The 17705-nt window shown below is 42.3% G+C and overlaps 1 protein-coding gene across 1 annotated transcript; it reads right to left on the reverse strand.

Annotated features, from left to right (window-relative positions):
• Positions 1 to 453: 453 nt before the first annotated feature.
• PP2D1 (protein phosphatase 2C like domain containing 1) lies at positions 454 to 16710 on the reverse strand. The gene is made up of 2 exons (XM_088463416.1): positions 15738 to 16710; positions 454 to 1243 (listed from the first exon to the last, which is right to left on the reverse strand). The coding sequence occupies exons 1-2, from the start codon at positions 16708 to 16710 to the stop codon at positions 552 to 554; spliced, it is 1665 nt and encodes a 554-aa protein (XP_088319542.1). The 3' UTR covers positions 454 to 551.
• Positions 16711 to 17705: the final 995 nt, after the last annotated feature.

The following is a 17705-nucleotide window of genomic DNA, read 5'->3' on the forward strand; positions in this document are numbered from 1 at the left end:
CAAAGGTAAAAAAGAATCATTAGACATTCATAAATGTATATCTAAATGACCTCCCATCTTAGTATCTCTATTTTCATATGCTATGTATCAGATTGCAAGCCATTGTACTCTTTTATGAAATTTTGGTATATTAATATACTACCTTGAGTGTCCTACCATTGATGTGCATGTTAAACTCTCTGCGTTTATATGACAAAATGTTCCTTCATATCTAAAACTGATAAGCTCCTGTTTAAATAAGCCAAGTTGTATTTTAATTGAAACGTAAGATGGGTACACACACTAATATGTATTGTAGCATAGATCATTCCTACGGAGATCAGAACCATCTGTTGTGTGGATCATATAGTGTGTATGCCCGATTGCGCGTGCATGGCGGTCGTTCATCGCATCGTCCCATCTGCTGTGCCGCACAGCAGAAGGGACAATGCGATGAACGACACCGTGCTGCTACATGCCGCATGTAAGGATCTATATCACGCTGTCATACACTGGATTGTGCCGTGTGATTTTAATTTATTTTGTAAACATTAGGCATGTGTTAAGGTAGATCAACTTTCTGGATTATCAGGAATTAAACTTTGACACCCAGGTAGGAGTATGAGGCACACCGTAATATTTTGCTGAGATCCTGCCAGTATTGCTGCCTTTAGTATCTGCTGGCAAACACGAGCAGCTGCCGTGCTGTATGTCTCGTTTGCATTGTGTATGTTATTGCTTGGACACTTTGCTGTATTGTCAGAATCAGAAAGGATTTCCATAATCTCTAGTTTTGCATCTGCTTCCCTGAGATGTCCAGGTGCCTTTGGATTATCATATTTTGTCAAATTAACATTGTTTGTATTCATTTCTTGAATGTTTTCTTGCGTGCTGTTATCCTTTGGTTTTATACTATAGGAGCATGTTAAGAAGGATGCTAATAGCTCCTGCGCCATTTCAACAACTTCACTTGTGCTCAGGACTTCCCACAAGCCACTTGAAGCAAGAATAACAAATTTGCTTGTATGATATACAGGAATGGAAATGGTATGAGGTGCAGGGATGACTGCAGTCTTGAGTTTTGGGTCACCATGGAAACCAAGTCCTCTTGTAATTCTGCTGAATCCTTCAATTAAATCACAGCCTTCGTTTACTGATCCACCAGATTCCATCACACGTTTTCGTTCTCGATAGTTTGCAGTGCTATGATCTTTAGTAAGACAGTGACTTTTCCCATTTCTGCATAAGACTGCCTTAATGTTTCCTACAAAGTGATCAGTATAAATTGTTAAACAAATGTGCTTTCATTTTCAGATATAATGAACTTTAGTTTATTTAATATTTAATTCTGACTAAATCAAAGGTATATAAATGCACTAGTGCACTGCTTTTTAGTTCAGTGTAAGCATTAGACTTTTTTTTTTTAATTGGCTTCTGTAATGAAAAGCTGGCTCCTAAGATTCCCTATTATTTGTTGACTGGATATTTTTATACAAAAACACTGTTTTTAAATGGGGACTTTTTTTTATGGACAACACCCCACCTCCACAAAAAGCACACATTGCTATGCATTCATTGATTGATTACTTTATGCTAATTGGCTATGGATGCCCACACTACACTAGCTACATTGTTATTGTGCTGGTATGGAGTACGGCAGGCCTGGCCAACCTGTGACTCTAGCTGTTGTGAAGCTACAAGTCCCAGCATACCCTCCCACCAATCAACTTGTAAAGCATGCTGGGACTTTTAGTTTCACAACATCTGAGAGAGCCACAAGTTGGCCAGGCCTGGACTTCGGCATGATCTTTTAACCAATAATACGACTCTCAAGCATACAGCTACACATACAGCTATTTTTTTTTTTTGGAAGTTATTGTGACTTTGGGGTACATTTACTAAAGTGAGCGTTTTTAGAAGTGGAGATGTTGCCCATAGCAACCAATCAGATTGTAGCTATTATCTTCTAGAAGCTGCTAGTTAAATGTTAAGTAGAATCTGATTGGTTGCTATGGGCAACATCTCCACTTCTAAAAACGATCACGTTTGTAAATTTACCCCATAGTATCTCTGCAAGTATGACCAAAAAGGTAAGCGGGTAGAGATGGAAAACTGGGTATTCCTGAGGGACATTTGGGAAATATGTAATTATTTGTACACACCCTGTATTGATACAGGTTGAGTCTCCCATATCCAAATATTCCGAAATACGGAATATTTTTAGCATGACTGAGATAGTGAAACCTTTGCCTTTTGATTGTTCAATGTACACAAACTTTGTTTAAGGCACAGAATTATTAAAAATATTGTATAACATTACCTTCAGGCTGTGTGTATAAGGTGTATATGAAACCTAAATGAATTTTGTGCATGTACACAAACTTTGAGCTAGAAAATTATTGAAAATATTGTATACAATTACCTGCAGGCTTTGTGTATAAGGTTTATATGAAACGTAAATGCATTCTGTGTTTAGGTTTAGTTCCCATTCCCAAGATATCTCATTATGGTATGCAAATATTCCAAAATACGGACTATTCCTATATCCAAATTACCCCTGGTCCCAAGCATTTTGGATATTGGAAACTCAACCTGTATATATTTCTAAAGGTGCATACACACATAATGATTTTTCGAACGATTATCGATATCGTTCAATCGTTGAAAAAATCGTTCACTTTCTGAGTTAAAACGATGAACGATTATTGTTCATGCGCGTTCACGTTTGTAGTTAAGTCAGACTGGCCAACTGAACGATTTTCATTAAGGGAATATGCAAAAATCGTTTGTAGTTTAAAAAAAATCGTTCATTACACTTTAAAAAATCGGGCCGATAATCTGACAGAAAATCGTTCATAAAATCGTTGGTAACAAAATCGTTGTGTGTGTATGCAGCTTTACCCATACAACTCAGCATAGGTTAGTGTACATTTGTTTTTATATAGTATAGCCACTCCAATGGCTAACTGTAAAGTACTATTTTGTGCTGTCTTAATTTTTGTGAAGAACTTGATACAGAAGTTCCCAAACTGGGTCCTCAAGGCGTACACAGGGTACGATCAGTTAGTGATAACGACATCACTGACTGATCGTCCTGCACCTTCCCGGTGTGCTGGATGATAGTTATTGTTCATTCAGTACACCACCAACCCATCAACGACGGGCCCGCGATCAATTTTTGCGGGTTCCTATGTAACTTGGTTGATATCGACTAGGTAGGTCTGCATGCACGGGCGATGGTTGATATCGTTATCATCCATACGTGCCAGCGCATCGCTGGTAGTTTGAGGGTTGGTAGGCACCAAAAAATGAACAGTATTGTTCATATTGTGCAGTTTTATCGTACCGTGTGTATGTATCATAACAGTCCAGTTTTTAAGGATATCCGTGCTTGAACACAGGTGACCTAATTAGTACCTCCATCAATTTGATTTAACCACCTGTGCTCAAACATGGACATCTCTGCGTTTGGAAACCTCTGACTTGCTACCTTTCTGCAGCTCTCGCCACTAAAACCAGATGTCTGTTTAGGAAAGCTGTAGATCAAGAACTGTAAACAATCATACAAACACCCACTATAATAAAATATGCCTTAAAAGAATACAATAAACCACACATACATGCTGGCTACTGTTGAAGAGCCACTAATAACATTCACAAGTACTTGTAAAAGTTTCAGGAGCTTATCAGAAATGATGGTATTTGTAAGAAAGATAATGATATGAGGAAGTACAGCATGTCCTGTAGATCGTAGCCAGTCTAAAAGGGTTAGTAAATATGTGAAATAGATAAATATATTCTGTTATGGTACAGATCATTTTACACTTGTATGTGAATGATTTGAATTGCTCTTTTATACAAAACACTTGTGGTTTAGGTTTAGCATGGTTTTAGAACAGCCCAAGTTTAATCAGATACTTTATTATTACAATTTTCAGAACCAGAAGAGTAAAGATATAACTTGCTAAGCTTTTCTTTCCCTTAATGTTGCATTCTGACATTTATATCTATTTATAAATGTCTACCCTATTCATTACTATGTTTATAATAAATGTTTAATGGAAGAAAAAACAAAAACTTAAACACATCCTGATTGTAAACACAGGAAAATTGTACAAAATAATGGAACATTTTTCTCTGTCTCATTTTTCCGCACATTAAACATATCATAAATGTTCAAGATCAAAGTATTTCCAGAGAATGGAATGTGGAGCTGCTTGAGCTCCAGTGAACAGTTCTGCAAGTAATGAAAATATGAGAAAATTCTTCACTGTGAAAACTCAGTTAATGGAATAATCTTACATATGTCAGTGTATTATTCTTTCATTCCACTTATAATACTACATTAGTCTACATTCTGTTTCTTTCAGTATTCCTTCATAATGCCTGCAAATTAGTACAATCACCTGTTCATGTTTCAGGCAGGTCAAACATTACTGGCAGATCTGCCCCAATTACTAATTTTTATGTTTTCCTATAAGCATGTATTTTACCAGGGTATGGCTTGTTTTGTAGAATATATTCAGTGCAAAATAGTTAGTAATCAGTAACACATGGAAAAAGAACTTAAAAAAAAAAAGTAAAGCGTATTATATTACACGGTCACAGTTGTGATTTTTTATTTTAAATAGCTGGGACCTGGTCGTTGCACGGGTTGAAGAATAGACCTTGAAATACATGTTTAGCTGTCATTTTTTACATTGTCCTCGCCTATAACCCCATTTCATTGACCCTGAAAAGGACCCCACTGTTTGCTAACATGGTTTTAGCCCTGAAAAGAACCCAACTATCCATTTATATAGAGTATTTCGACACTGTTACCTCAACACTGAGGTACAAACAATGGCCCTGATTCAGACCCACTCGCAAGCGGCTGTCCGCTCGCAAGGGGTCGATGGTCTGCACTGAGCATGCGCACGACGGAGGGAGCTCCGTCGTGTGCATGCGCCAGACGCGACGAGCGAAGGAAAGTCCTTCGCTCGTTGTGTCTGATCAAAGGGGGCGTGCTGTCGATGTTGATTGACAGCACGCCCCCTTTGGTGGGCGTGCCGGGGGTGTGCCTCCCTGACGGGGGCGTTCCCAAGGGAACGCCTCCCATCAGAAGCCGGCCCACTGACATCACTAGTGATGTCAGTGGGAGTGATTTTGGCTCTGGTAGAGCCAAAATCACTCCGGGCCTTGCGGTTGAAAACCTCAACCGCAGGCTCCGGCTCGCAGTTACGATGGTCACGACCATCAAACTGCACGCTCGTATAGGCTGTGGGTGGTGACCCACAGCTATACGAGCATCCAGGAGGACGCTCCATTTTTATGGAGGGCGGCCCTCATTCAGAGCGTGCGGCTCTGAATGAGGGCCAATGTTGTGTATTTTTCCAGTAGGAGCCAGTATGAAAAGGCTGTTGGAAGCCCACATACAAATGCCCATTGGAAAAGCAGTGAGTTTGCTGGTCAATACCTGCTACTTTGCAAAGATTGACCTTAGCCCTTATTGATGGTTATTGCCAAAGAGAGTCAGATTGGAAATTGCAATCTCTTGAATCAACATATGCTCTCCTGTACAACATCCTGTTATGATAGTGGCTTTAATGACATGGACTTTTGAGAATACTGTATTTATGCAAAGTCGTGTACCATTGGAAAGCTTTGGAACATCCAGGTTTCTAAGCAGCATGATTGGAGCACCAACCTTCAAAAATAATTTGCGGAGGCATCCCTGGTCGTTCCTGGCAGTTTAGAAATTCAGTTGGATAATGCACAGCTTGGTGTGGATCAGTGACTGTCAATTCATCTATAATAATTGACAAATTCACCTGGCAGTTCCTGCAATATTGTCTCATTGATTTTGTTACTATCTCATTCTTTGGTGCAATAACAATGCAAATTAGGAGTAAATAACAGGTGTATTCTATGACAGTTTAATGGGGTATATCAGGAGCAGAGTGACTTACAGGACAGAAATCAGTATAGCTTCCCAAATCACTGTGGTTTCAGTAATCAGTGCAGAACAGAAATCTCTGCAGACTAACATTAGACACCATGGCATATGAAAATGTGCTTGGAGGAAATTAGTAACTATCAGTGCAGGTGCAGTGTGACAGTTGATCCTCCGACTCACTGCTTTTTTATTGGAGCTCTGCCTACTCCCCACTGGTATATATCAGACTGTACCTTCAGATCAGTGCAGTTTTAGGCACTGAAAGACATCTTGAGCGAACTTTCTCCAACAAAAAATTTAAATCAGAGACTCCACAGCTCACTTGTTGGGCACCATGTAGATCTCCATGGCCCTGTCTAACTTCAAACATAGCCAAAAACCTAATCCTGGACAAACTACACCACTGTGCCAAATTTGCTGGAGCTAGGTAAAAAACTGTGGCCGTGCATAAAACGCAAACAGACAGACACACACTTTCTCGCTTATTATATAGCTAAATCCACTTTCCTGGTAACCATAAATTAATCTTTATTATAATTCACCAGTGTCTTACAAACTATATATATAGTACAACTCTGTATAACTTTGATTTTATATATACTTTGTTTAGAACAAAATGCTTCTTGTATCTTCTTTCAGCTTCATCTTTGTGTTACATTCTAAATATTTGTAGTTGTTGCTAATTGTTTAAAAACTTTTGAGTCTTTGGGCACTAACTGAACAGGCCATTTACACATCATTGTGCTTTTTATGTCTAAAGCAGAGGATCCCAAATGTGACGTGGTTTTCAAGGCACCTCAACAGTCCAGATTTTAGAGATATCCATAGTTGAACACAGGTGGTTACATCAAATTGACTGAGGTACTAATTAAGTCACATGCTCAAGCATGGATATCCTTAAAACCTGGACTAGGTTGCTTTGAGTACAGAGTTTGGGAACCTCTGGTCTAAAGCTTGTTCTTGTGCATGCAGTTTTATATTCATGTTTTGTGTACAGCTAGCATTTCCATGGCTGATTTTAGCCTTTCTGGTATATTAAGTAAGTAGGAGTGTAGTATATTGATATATGTATTTTGTTTAATTATGTTAGAAATATTAAGAGCCCCCTTAAGTTCTCACAATACATATAAATAGGCAAGTAGAACAGTATGGACAGCAAAACAGATATGAGTAAATAAAGAGCAAATAAACATTTTTTCACATAAAGGGGCCATTTACAGAGCACAAAATGAGCCAGCCACTGTGCAAGTGAAGCATTGCATCCACACTGTGCCTCAATTTTTGCAAATCTCTCCTAGATTGTGCGGTGGTGCATAGGTTTGTTGAGATGTATGTTTGCATTTGTTGAAGAAGATAGGAGGAGTTACAAATCTAAACGCTAACTGAGGAGATAACCTCCAGATAATAACTTTTGAAAGTTTATTAAAGAACTAGCTGAAGTACTCAATAACTATGTAAGATTTGGCAGCTTTACCTTGAGAGGAAGATGTGGAAGATCTTCGCCAACAAGTAAACTGCTTTTATACTGTATATGTAGATACTAGCTGAAGTACCCGGCGTTGCCCGGGTTTAAAAGTTTTATTATGTGATGTCGTCCAAATCCATCCAATGGAAGGCCCAGAACGGGCTCCCTGGGTCAAAGTTCTGCTTGGCACACTCCGCTGTGAGGTCCGACCGAGACCCCATCCACTCCATTAGGCATCCCAGACCAATTGCCACCTCTCTGTGAAGTTTTCATCCCGTGGAATGCCCAGAACAGGCTCCCCAGGTCATAGTTCTGCCCAGCGTATATCAATGAGAAGTCCAATCTGGGGCCACAACCCCTTAGTGTCAGGACTCTGTGGGTAGTTAGTGCCAGCTCACGTGCATTACCTGTTCGGGCACGTGGTGCGGCAAACAGATCCCGTGTGAGTCTGGGGAGGATGGGGGTCCCAACTGTAGCGTCTGGGGTTCAGGTCGGGGGTCCGGAGTTAGTCTAGCTGTGTCTCAATGTGGCTGGCATTCCCGTGTGTCTAAGGTTGTGAACGCCGCCATGTTGGAGACCATCAGCTGACTACCTGGGATCCAATGGGCATCCGGAGGGACCTCTAGGACCAATCAGCATGCTGCTGCACCTATAAAGCAGGATGAACCCTAAGGGACAGTGCCAGTGCAACAAGTCACTGATCCTAGTTAGTAGCTTGTTACTGTGTGCCTCAGTGTGGTCCGTGTACTCTGGATTTCTCCTAGCCTGGTGTGTCCTGTCAGCGCTCAGTTAGAGATTACGGTTCTCTTTGGTAAGCACTGGGTTCTTGTGTAAATCCCTGCAGCCTGCGCCCATTATAGCTGGTACTGCTCCGCAGCCCAGCACATTCTATATAGCTGGTACTGCTTCACAATTCAGCACCTGTATTGCTGGTACTGCGTTGCAACCAAGCACAACTGGTATAGCTGGTACTGCTCCGTAACCCAGCACATCCTGTATAGCTGGTACTGCTCTGCCACCCAGCATTCCCAAGTATCAAAATTCACCTCATCACAATTCTCCATAGCAACTGGTCTTGGACTGCCTCTGGTACATTCCTGATTAACTGGTAATGTGTTCTTTGCCAAGGTCTTCCCATGCTTCTCCCAAGCATAACTAATTCATGAGAAGGAACTACATCCGTCCATCACGCCTACTCCCATTCACTAAAGTCACTCCCCCATAGGCAAACGCAGGGGGGGTTCCGGTTGCCTGGAAACCCCCCTCCCCAGCCCACACCATGGCCACAATAGAAATAGTAATATAATAGAATTTTAGAGTTGCATGTTCTTCTCAATATCACTAAATAATAGGCACCACCTGTGGATCTTTTAACGTGTCAGCCAGTAATAAATACACCTGTGCACCAACTAGGAAATCTGGAAAACATGCACTGTTAGGATTGCACTGCTATAGACCATTTACAGGGTTAATTATTAATACTGTTATCCAGTGCATAAGGAGACCAATATGTACATATATCTCCAGGGCAGTGCTAGTTTCTTCTGCTCCCCCAGACTCCCGGACTTGCTCCCAGGCTCTGGAATGTTGTCCACATCTGAATAAAAAACATTCAGCTTTTCAGTCTGGAGGACTTTACGTCACCTGCCTGGTATATCCTCAGTTTTTGGTCCCTTAACCTCATTCCTAGCTAATGATGATTTTTCTCCAGGTATGACACTCTCACACTTCTCTGGATGGGCGATTGAGGGACTCTTCAGGGTCGGTCAGCTGGTGATTTCCAGAGGTGTGAAGCAGTTCTCTGATATTAGGACTAAATGGGATATTCCACAAAGAGATTTCTGGAAATTTCTGCAGGTCAGACATTATCTTCAATCCGGTACCAGACTCACTCTGGCATCTTGGGAGTTGACACAGTTTGAGAAAATCTGTATAGCCCCATTAAATCCAACACATACGATTTCCACCATATATACATTATTACAACATCAGGGCTCCCAGACCCCTCCTTATTTTATTTCGGCATGGAAAAGAGATCTAAATTTAACTCTCTCAGAAAAGGAATGAGAAAACATATTCCTCAAAGCCCATAGTAGCTCTGTATGTATTCAAACTAGGGAGACACATTATAAAATTTTAATGCATTGGTACAGATATCCCTCATTACTACATACGATGTATCCTTCAATATCGGCGAAATATTGGAGATGTCTAGATTCAGTAGGATCTCTATTACATATTTGGTGGTCTTGCCCTCTCATAGAATATTTCTGGAATGACGTTATTGCAACTTCTCGTGATATACTTACAACCCCTGTCCCTACAGACCCAGCCTTCTGGTTATTAAATCATTCCTCCACCCCACTGTCACAATATAAAAAAATCACTGCTACGACATTTGAGTAATGCTGCTCAAGCCTCAATACCCGCGCTCTGGAGATCATCAACTCCCCCTAACCATAAAACATGGTTTTCTAAAAATAGATTATTATATGTCTATGGAGGACCTTTTATCTTCAGTAGATAAACAGTCTGAATCCTTGGCTTGTTTACAAATCATCGAGCACATATAACAATCATATTTCTACTGGTGCAGATACAAACTGATTAATTATGAATAAAATGCATTGATTTAATTCTACAATTTGGTTCCCCTCCATGGTCAATTTTTTTTCAGTTATTGTTTCCTTTTCTTTTCGTTTAGAAATTTGAAGTGGAAATTTATTTTGATGGTTTATTTATTTGTACATTGCTATGTTTAGTAATGTTGACAATTTTTCTCGCTGCGTCGAGACCTGATATGTTATGGAAAATTTTATTTTTCATCATCTGTATGGAAGTTGTATTACCTTGTTTTTTCCAATAAAAAACAGAATTTAAAAAAAAAAAAATTTCAGCTCAGGCAGGATGGCTCTACCACCATATCTAATGGCTTACTGTGATCGCTGGTCCTGTATTTGCTGGAATTATGACATATACTGCACTTTGTATGACGCATATTAAAGCTGCATAAGTGATAATTATGTCCTATTTATGGCCAGATCACTTTAAAATCAAGCATTTGGAAACCCCCCTCTAGAAATCCTGCATTTGCCACTGCCCCCAGCTGTCCTAGATTCGCTGGAGAATAAGACCCAGCTGGATTTGACACCTAGTACGTCTTCTTGGAATCAGTGTTACCACTCTGACGTTTTCATCCAAATCCATCCAGTTGAAGTCTCAGAACAGGCTCCCCGGGTCAAAGTTCTGCCCAGCATATACCAGTGGGAGGTCGGACCGGGACCCTAACTCCCCTTAAAACCTGTCCAGGATCCAACTGGACCACCTCGCATTGGTTTCATCTCAATCGGTGCAGGGCTGTATCTGCAAGTTATTACGTTTTATTGTGTGATGTTCAAATCCATCCAGTGGAAGACCCAGAAAAGGATCCCTGGTTCAAAGTTCTGGACGACGAACTCCACTGCGAGATCCAACCGGGACCCCAACCACTCCATTAGGCATCCCAGACCTATTGCCACCCCTTTGTGAAGTTTTCATCAAAATCCATCCAGTGGAAGGCCCAGAATAGGCTCCCCAGGTCAAAGTTCTGTCCAGCGTATACCAATGGGAGGTCCGACCGGGACTTCAACCACCTAGTATCCTTTCTGGCATCCGATGTTACCAAACTGTGAAGTTTTCATCCAAATCAATCCAGCGGAAGGCCCAGAACACTCCACAGGTCCCCAGTGGTCTGACTAGTGGTCAGGGTTGATGCTTTGGCTGGGGGACCTGGTGATAGGGCTCCCTTGGCTGTGGCATTAGCCCCCCACTAGAAAAAGTCTGGTGCTGGTCCTGAATAATACAGGGGAACCCTACGCATTTTTCCCCTGTATTTCCAGAACCAGGACCTGCTCAGAGCCCAGTGCTGGTTGCGCTGAATACGGGGAGCCCTACGTCATTTGTCCCCTCTATTTAACACAACCAGTACTGGGTCTGTAAAGCCTGGTGCTGGTTGTTCCTGGAGGGGTGTGGGGGGGGGGGAGCATGCCATTTTTTTTATTTTAACACTTTCATATTCTTAAACACAGCAGCACAGACGGATCTCACTGATCCATCCATGCATCTGTGTTTATTTTTATCACACAGATGCAGGCATCACGGATGTCCCTGATCCAAGCCTGCCTCTGCTGGCGACCGCTACCCCCCCCCCCACCTTGGATCCCAGCTGCAGCTTACGGCTGCTTCTTTCCCCCCGAGTCCCACCGCTGCTACCGCCTGCATTGGCCAGCCATCTTTGTGGAGCCATAGTGAGTACACCTGCTGAAGGCATCAACTGAGGCTGCGCAACAAGTTGAGGCTTCCTATCTGTATAATGGCGCATTCGTGAGGTAATAGTTTAAAAACTTTCTAATTTACCTGAAATCCCAAAAGTACCTACCCTGAAACATTAGCTATCTAATAAAACAAACCCCAAGTCTAAATTCACCCTGTACCCTGACTTATACCTTACCAAAAATACCCCATAGAGAACAGCAGAAATGTGGTCCTAACTGAGAGTGTCAGAAAAAACTGCCAGTTAGAACTTTAGATTACTCCCAAATCCTAATTTTTTATGTTTTTTCCCTGAGATTTGGCATGCAGCACCAAGCGACAGTTCTACCCACCCATGCCAAATTTCCTTGGTACCTTTAATAGCTTTTGAGGTGTAGCCCCTTAAATACCATGACCCCTTTGGGAGTTCTCTATGGAAGAATTCCATTTATTTAGATTCAGCCTGGAGATCTGAGCTGTAATGTGGCACATCCCACTCAGTGCCCACAATCTTCCCATTCGTTCACCACAACAATCCCACTGGGTTCCAACATCCTTCTCACTCAATACATCCATCTTTAAAAGCACAGTAACTTATTATTATTATATAGTCAATATTCAGACCTTTAGGGGATAGAGTACCTAAATTGAATATACATTATGCTTTAATCTTCCGCTCTCCGTATGTCGTAACATACTGTTTTTTGCAGAATGATTTATGTCAAGCATTTTATATAGATAGGGACAGGTGAGGAGGGAAGGGCATAGATCATTGTGGCATTCTCCATAGTTCTTCTCCACAGAGCTATCACCAACCAGCATTTGAGTCTGCTGTTCGGTGGATTTCTGAGGTTTGCGGAGCAGTAAGAAATGCTATTGCTCACATACTGTAATAGACAACCTCATTCGGGTCAGTGACACTAACAGAAAGTACATATGGAAAATAGAGTAATAGCTAAGACTTTACAGACAGCTGAGCCTGTCATCAACCATGAAAAAAATAATTCAATAAATAATAAGATGTGATCCAGAAATCTATCATATTAAATGAGCAGATAATAGAATCAGCATGGCTTTATGAGTGACTGACCATGCCAAACTAATCAGATTAACTTGTATGTAGTGAAAGTAGGAGACTGGACTGAAAATCTCTCTCTCTCCCTCTCCCTCTCCCTCTCTCCCTCTCCCTCTCCCTCTCTCCCTCTCTCCCTCCCTCTCTCCCTCTCTCTCTCCCTCCCTCCCTCCCTCTCTCTCTCTCTCCCTCCCTCTCTCCCTCTCTCCCTCTCCTTTCATAATCGGTTCCAAACTGACCCAGTACTGCAATTCATCAACGGTCCCAAACCGATCCAATTCTGTAATTCATCATCACCGGTTCCAAACCGATCCAGTGCTGCAATTCATCATAATCAGTCCCAACCCGATCCAGTACTGCAGTGGTTCCCAAACTGTGCACCGTGGCACCCTGGGGTGCCTTGGGTCACTTGCAGGGGTTCCTCAGGCTCGTGGTTCAGCACCAAATAAAATTATTTATGGTCAATGTAATGTAAATATGTGGACAAACAGAAGTGCAAACCTGTCCACCACCACATAACTGAACCTAAGGATGACATATAAGCACAATTTACTTCACTTTACTACTTTACTTCATTTTTTTCTGAATTTCTTAATAACATATTTAAACTTAGGGGTGCCGTGAAAACAATGCTGATACTGTAGGGTGCTGTGATTCAAATTAGTTTGGGAACCACTGCAGTACTGGAATTCATCACCATCGGTCCCAAACCGATCCAGTACTGCAATTCATCATTACCGTTCCCAAAGCGATCCAGTACTGCAATTCATCATCATCGGTTCCAAACCGACCTAGTACTGGAATTCACCATCAGTCCCAAACCGATCCAGTACTGCAATTTATCATTACCGTTCCCAAACCGATCCAGTACTGCAATTCATCATCATCGGTTCCAAACCGACCCAGTACTGCAATTCATCTCCATTGGTCCCAAATCAATCTAATACTGCAATTCATCCTCATCGGATTCAAACCAATCCAGTACTGCAATTCATCATCGGTCCCAAACCGATCCAGTGCCGCAATTCATCAACATCGGTCTCAACCGATCAAGTTCTTCAATTCATTAACATCTGTCTCAAACTGATCCATCTCTCAATCCAGCATCATCGGTCCCAATCCGATTATGCCCATCTCTTCAGTATTATATTTCCAGTTCCCATTCCGACCTGCTGCTCAATAAAGACATTTAGTTTACTTCAGGCCCATCATCCTCTGTGGTTCATATTACTCCTCTTCAGCCTCCCACACCTGTTCCGACCAACTCCTAGTCTCAGGCATGACAGTTACAATGGGTAAGATAAACAAAACATATACAAAAACAAATATACAACAATACATGCATAAAAACAGCAAATCAAATTATGCATAAAGCAGTAAAAATTATCCATGAATCTAATGAGACAGGAACAGACATGAGACATACAGTAGAGAGGGCTCTGCTTTTGCAATCTTACAGGTGTTGATACATAACAAAGTAGTAGGACTGAGAGTGAAAACTGTGAATGAGATCTGGTAATGCTAGTGTCGGTAGTGTAAAACTGGCTAAAGACTACATGGGATCGGTATGAAATCCCAGCAGCGGCATCATGATACTTCAAGATCCCGACATGGGTGGTAAGCATGCTAACCCTGCCCCTCTCCTCCCCTAACCCTCCCTTAGTGGTGCCTAACCCTAACTTCCCCCTAGTGCCTAACCTTAACCTCCCCCTGATGGTGCCTAACCCCTTCACGCACCCTCCTAAACCCAACCCACCCGGGACTCCCCGGAGGTGCCAAAACCTAACCCCGCTCCCCCCACAGTTAAGACCTATGAAGCTCCATGTACCTAAGATAGGCGTCTGGATTTCAACGCCCATCTTTAGTCCCTGGTCGGGCTTCCACTGTCGGGATTCCGACGGCCGGCATCCCGCTCGCCGGTAATCTCACTGCATCCCGACTACATAGTAGTGCAGCCAACCAACCGACACAGAGGAGGGAAGGAGCAACTGATCAATAATGGGAGGGCCTCAATACACTTCATGATGTATGTAGGCGGTCCCCTTTCACAGGATGAAGTTGGCTGCATGACGATTGGATCGGACAAGTTTGATGACCAAACCAAATGATCCAGATTATTTTTTCATCTGTTTTCAGGCTGTGAACAATTATAGTAAGAGGATTTGAGGAGGCAATTTGGAAAAACTGGCATAAAAAGTTTGTATATGTGATGGTGTCAAAAAAACAGTTATAAAAGAAACATTCTAACCTGTCCTTTTTCATTTTTTTCATTAAGTACTTTTAAATGCTCTAGAAAGTGTCCGTATTTGCAGATGACTAAACTATGTAAGGTTATTAACACATAAGGACAGCTCACTACAGATGTTTGGAGGAAGTGGCATATAGGTTTCAACAGCCTTTAGGCTGTAGTACCATGCTACTTCTGTGGGATGCAACTGGGGAAAGCAGAGGAGGAAAATAATTTACAGTAGGCATGCAAATATGAGCCTGTAAGATGAGTAGCAGCTCTGCTCATAAAGTACTAGGCAGCTGCAAATACATTTGTGAGATGCATACAAAGGGGATAGATAAATAGGACCCAAATATAATTTTCTAATTGTATAAGGCACTGGTTACATAATACTTGAATGGGGCGAGGGAGTAGAGCAGAGGTATTCAACATGCGGCCCACTAGCTACTGAGGAACCACACATCTCAGGCCATGCTAAAACTGTCAGGGCATGCTGGGATGTGTAGTTCCACAGCCGCTGGAAGGCAGCATGTTGAATAACCCTGGCATACAGTTTTGGCCAACAATATGCAAGCAAATCATAATAATGACTTAGACTTCTAAATGGAATGTCTACTTTGGGACTTTAGACATTTATTCTAAACCATATCCACTTATAGCAGCAAAGTTTCACCAAACAATTCCATGAAATTTGTAGTGGATAGAATAATCTTAGTAGATTTGCTCATCTCTGCAATATATTGAACTGAATGGAGGACATGCTTACCAATATTGGCTAGGTGTAGCATACCAAGTCTTTTTTTCTCTCCATCGGTTGACTCGAGTATGACTCCTGTCTTCTGACATGTGTCTGTCCTTGTATGTCCATCTATAAGACAGGTCACAGCGGAGCACCCACTCCATCTTGACTTTGAGCTCTCCCTCCTTCCTAGTTTCAACATTCTATCCATGCGCCAGAAGGCTTTAGCATATGCTATATGTATACCTTCAACATCAGTCCCATTTTCTGTCTTCCTTTTCTCCATGGAGAAACTATTCTCTGTTTCTTCATAATGTTCTTGGAAAACTGTATGAAAGGTATCAATATAAAGCTTTTCCTCTTCAGTTAATTGGTATGATGGATCAACGCTCAAAATGTGGTCTAGAAATAAAATGGGAAGCTCCAGTGCGGTGGTGCACGCTGCTGTTTTCCCATAGTGTCCATCAAAAATACCAGCAAAACACGTGTTTTCCCGTTGCCCAAAGTTATTAAGGACTGTAAAAGCATCTTCCATGTCACTTTTCCAGGTGGGATTTCTATCAGAACCGATCACTATAGCTTTTACCATGTTATTGTTTATATTCATGTTATAAACATTGCAGCTGCTATCGTCGGGCTTGTTCATTCTGCTACTGTATGGTGCTAAAGAAAGTAACTTTCCCTTTAATATTTCATAGAAATAATCAATTTTCTGGTGTTGTCTTTGTCTATAAAAGCTCTCAGTCTGAGATATAATTTGCTCTCTATGAACAGTAAGGCCATGAAGATGTGACGAAGTGTCCCCTGGCTTATAGCCCAGGAAAGTATTAGCTTTGTGGTGTTGTTTGTGGATAAATAGTGAACAAGGATTTATGCGTTGGTGACATGTAGAACAAATAAGCCATTCATCATTAATATGAGATATTTGGTCGTTATCATCTTCAGTCTGTAGATCAACATTGGGTGCTTCCACTATAGTTGGAAGGAATGACTTCTTCATTCTAAAATAAAATAAAATTCCAGTAAGGATATCTAATGCTGGGCATACACTATACAATTAACTGTCAGATATCTGTCCAATCTGGCTGGTTGGAATGAAAACCTGGTAACGTATGGGAGCAAATGACAATCCACCATTTGCTCATAAACACTGGAAAGCAGAAAAAAAATGGTCCTTCAGACAAATTGATTAAAGCACAAACATTTTACCAAATTGAACAATTGTTTTTAGTTCCTTTTCCAGTGTTTAAGACCATATGATCGACTGACATTTGCTCCCATGCATTACGAGGTTTTCATTCCAACCAGCCAGATTGGATAGAGGGCCTGATTCAGAGGCGCTCGCTAAAAGCGAGCGCTCGCTCTGAATCAGGGCGGGCGCTTGGTTTTTAAGTTGCGGCCTTTTGGCCGCTCGCATAGCTGTGGGTTACCACCCACAGCTTATGCGAGCGGCCATGTTGATGGTCGCGATGGTCAAGACCATCGCGACCATCGGGCTTGCGACAAGACCAGTGGCGTAACTAGGGCAGGGCGAGCGGGGTGCGTGCCCTGGGCGCTGTGGGACCAGCGGCGCGGGGGGGCGCCACCGGCTACGGTACCGGCCCTCCCGCCCTAGTTAGCCAGTGTAGCGCCGACCGCAATGAGTGCGGTCAGCGCTACACATTTACACAGGACCTGCGCTAGGCTTCCAGCGCCGGTCCTGTGCTGCACAGCTGAGCCCGCTCCCTCCCCCTGAGCTCTTGCCCAATAGCGCTAGGAGGCGGGCTCAGGCTGTGCATAACACACGCATCGCCGCCAGTGCTGCCGGCGATGCGTGTGTAAAAACAGCAGCCAATGAGAGTCAGATAGACTCATTGACTGCTGCAGCACCCACTGCAAGAGCCGGGCTTCCGTCCGGCTCCTACAGTGGGTAATGGGACAGACGTCATGACATCATGACGTCTGTCCCATAATGCTGAGCGTGCCAGCCCGGGGGGACTGGCGGGCGGCGGCGGG

The sequence above is a fragment of the Taudactylus pleione genome, unplaced genomic scaffold, assembly GCF_031769625.1.
Source record: "Taudactylus pleione unplaced genomic scaffold, aTauple2 ptg000053l, whole genome shotgun sequence".
NCBI classification, from domain to species: domain Eukaryota; kingdom Metazoa; phylum Chordata; class Amphibia; order Anura; family Myobatrachidae; genus Taudactylus; species Taudactylus pleione.

Coding starts and splice junctions, on each gene's coding strand:
- PP2D1 (XM_088463416.1), bottom strand. CDS start 16,710: ATGAAGAAGTCATTCCTTCCAACTATAGTGGAAGCACCCAATGTTGAT. Junction 1,244..15,737: donor GCTACACCTAGCCAATATTG/GTAAGCATGTCC, acceptor ATCACTTTGTAG/GAAACATTAAGGCAGTCTTA.